This window comes from Sphaeramia orbicularis, chromosome 17, assembly GCF_902148855.1.
Source record: "Sphaeramia orbicularis chromosome 17, fSphaOr1.1, whole genome shotgun sequence".
Taxonomy (NCBI): Eukaryota; Metazoa; Chordata; class Actinopteri; order Kurtiformes; family Apogonidae; genus Sphaeramia; species Sphaeramia orbicularis.
In genome coordinates, this window is record NC_043973.1 from 32,814,957 (window position 1) to 32,818,439 (window position 3,483).

General features: G+C 36.3%; 1 protein-coding gene across 1 annotated transcript in view; it reads right to left on the reverse strand.

The window, feature by feature from the left end:
- Window positions 1-3,121: 3,121 nt before the first annotated feature.
- fam151a (family with sequence similarity 151 member A) overlaps window positions 3,122-3,483 on the reverse strand; it is a 22,716-nt gene continuing 22,354 nt past the window's right edge. Inside the window, 1 exon segment of the mRNA XM_030160610.1 lies at window positions 3,122-3,483. This exon segment is cut by the window's right edge and continues 99 nt beyond it. Coding sequence (XP_030016470.1) covers window positions 3,295-3,483 — 189 coding nt within the window. The 3' untranslated portion in view covers window positions 3,122-3,294.

Sequence of the window (3,483 nt, forward strand, 5' to 3'; positions counted from 1 at the left end):
TATGTTTACTCTGTTGATTCTGTTATAAACTACACTAGCACTCAACTATTATGATAAAACTGCAAGCCTGAGCATTTAACAAACAGATGAGGGAAAAATTTAAGGGAAATTTCCTAATGGAAGTGATAAATCCACTCATACAGCGTGATTATAGGATTAGGGCGTCTCATTTTTGGGACTTCTTTTCCGATCGAGCTCTTAATTTGACCAGTTAATCTCTTATATATTAGTAACTCCCCAAAAATTTTTTGACCCAATCTGTAAAGTTTTAGACCCCCCCCCCCCACACACACCGCCATCTTTAGGGTGCCCATCAGCCAAGTGCATAAAACCCATTTTTCAATAGAAAATCATGGATTTGTCGGGTAGATATACCATATTTGCCCATGCAAATGTCATATTAGAGATTTTGGGGGATTCTACTGTCGTTTCTGAAGGTCTGAAATCATGTACATGTCAAGGTCACATGATTTTAGACAAGGTCAAGGTCATTTGACACTGAAAAATGGGTCAAATCACACGCTTTTGCTGATTTCTTTATTGCCTAGTCTTATTTCACAGACATGCACTCAGGGCCCTTTGGTCATTGGATGACCCACTCTGCCAACTGAGCCACAGCCGCACACCCTTCTCTGGAAAAAGAAATCTGGTACCTACCTGCTGAACTGAAGAAAACGGAGGGTACCAGATGGGTACTCGAGGACCAAATGTTCTCCAGTGAAATCAGCCCTGAGTGCAGATCTGTCAAATAAGACGAAGTAAGAAAGAAATCAGCAAAAACCTGTGTTTTGACCCATTTTTCAGTGTCAAATGACCTTGACCTTGTCTAAAATCATGTGACCTTTGACCTGTACATGATTTCAGACCTTCAGAAACGACAGCAGCAAAACCTCTAATATGACATTTGCATGAACAAATATGGCAGAACTAACCCACAAATGCAGGATTTTCTATTGAAAAATGGGTTTTGTGCACTGGGCTGATGGGCACCCTAAAGATGGCTTTGGGGGGCGGGGTTCTAAAACTTTACGGATTGGGCCAAAAATTTTTTGGGGAGTTACTAATACATAAGAGATGAACTGGTCAAATTAAGAGCTTGATTGGAAAAGAAGTCCCAAAAATGAGGCGCCCTATTATAGGATTATTAGGGACTTAAAAAAACCCAAATCTTTGTTAGCTTTTGGATCAGCTCTGCATGTTTTCTTGTAGATCTGATGAAGCTCAACAGGATTCATGACATTAAGATGAAAGCAGCAGGAAATAAAACTGAGAAGAAGACATAGTGTTGTTTCAGCTCTGACTCCTGGCCTCTGTTTTGATTTCCACTAAACAGTACGTTTCTTTTTTGCATTTCTATATTTCTACATTTCACAAAATCAAAAAAAAAGTTTGTCTTAGCCTCTCCCTTTCACTAAAAGTATCCCTATAAAAGCCATAAAATCATAAAGATGAGTAGATGCACTAAAAAGGAAAACAGTAAGAAGGTACTTTTATTACCTTTAAAAACTGGAATATGACAATGCCTTTTCTGCAATAAACGTTTAACTACGCACCATAAATCTGACCAAATGCTGCTCTGGTTTTAAAGAAGATGCTGTTGTTACAGACTTTAGCTCATGTGGTAGGACATTTCAGAGACTGACACGCAAGAAAATAAGTCCAAACTGTAGTGATGGGTTCAGATCTTTTAGTCTTTTAGTTAATACTCATTCTGAATTAGGAGACAACTAGTGCACTGACCCATGGGGATCCACGGGGTCTAGATGGGGTCGTTTTTCGGCTGTTGCATATTCGCGCATGCTGCTGTACCGCATTTGTCCAGCAGTCACCACCAAAGTGTTCTGGCCATAGCACCATGATTGTAAGGCTAATGTATTCCAGAATTACTAATATCCCCCAAAATATTGGTCCTATCAACTTGCCGCTTTGCTGTTACTGTCTTCCTTGACCAAAAATACATAAGTATTCCGAACTGCAGCAGCAGCTCTTTCCGGATTTTGTGTGAATCCCCGAACACACACACATGCACATAGAGGCCACTTTAATATAGATATATAATATAGGCTTTTATAATGTAGATGTTTAACGCCTGATTTGTCATTACAGTAACTTTTTCTACTGGAAATAAAAACAGACTGAGACAAAAAAAAGGATATATTACCCAATATAATAATAAAAAATAATATATGAGTTTTAAATAGTGCTTTTCTAAGTACTCAAAGATGCTTATAATAATTATAATCATACACTTATAATATATAATTGTATGGTGAGCTACATACATGTAATAATAAACACAAGACAAAAACAAGGCAAGAAACACTGAAGGACAAACAAAAGACATCATAAATGCTCTAAATGTTGTTACTGGCATTGAAACAGTTACTATTCATGACTTTCAGTATATAATTTTATTTGAAGTGAAAATGGTTTTAATGCTCTTTACATTATGTTATTATAATATGAAGTTCAGCTGCTTTGTACAAAAACATCAACATCATCTGAGAGCTATGTTTTACATATATACTATGAATACATTTCAGAGTCTGGACTTTGTCACTTTTACTGCTATGAAGAAGTAGAATCAGTACTTATACCTGAGTAGTTTACTTTTTTGTTAGTCTAAGTAAAGAATATGTGTACTTATTATTGGAAATTACAGAACTGTACAAAGTCTTATGTATTGTTGACTTTGCAGGGTTGAAATGAGCATGCATAATTATTTCTCATTTTGTTCACATCCAATAAGAAAATTCAGGAAATATATATAGACAGCTTTAAAAGACACTCAAAAAACTGAACTTAAGGGTTTCTAAAGGTTAAAGTCACAATTTATTGTGACCCCTGACCCCATGTCAAGAAATAGCACAATTAGAAACAACTGATATGTGTTGAATGAAACCTGTATAAAAAAGTAGAAAATTACTGCAATAAATCTCACATTGTCTGAATAAATGGATTAAATACATGTTAAGTGGAAGGGAGGTCACACTAAATATGATCACTTTGGTTTATAGAACTTGTATCTGAAACTGCTGTACATACTTCACATGTGTCCAGATTGTATCTTAATACAGACACAGAAATGCATGTGTGTGATCATTAGAACTTTACTAAATCAACAAACCTAATGTTGGCCTAAGGCTTTTGCACAGTTATGTACGTACAATAATTTGTACATTTAACATGGATTTTCTACAGTAAAATTAACATTGTGCTAATATAATATGAGCTTTTTGCCGTATATTCACATAAATACAAAGAAAACACACATTTTCCTTTAATTATCCTTTGTTAAGACTGCTTCGATATGACGTACAGGTTTGTTTGTGCTCGTTCTTTACGCTGCATCATAAGTGTTTTCAGGTGCAACGAGGCGTCAGTGCTGCTCCTCATGTCGTCCTCCACTATCAGGTCATATCTGTCCATTAAAGAGTTGATTTCTTCTGGCAGAGATGCAGCACTCAGATGTAGAGCGACACG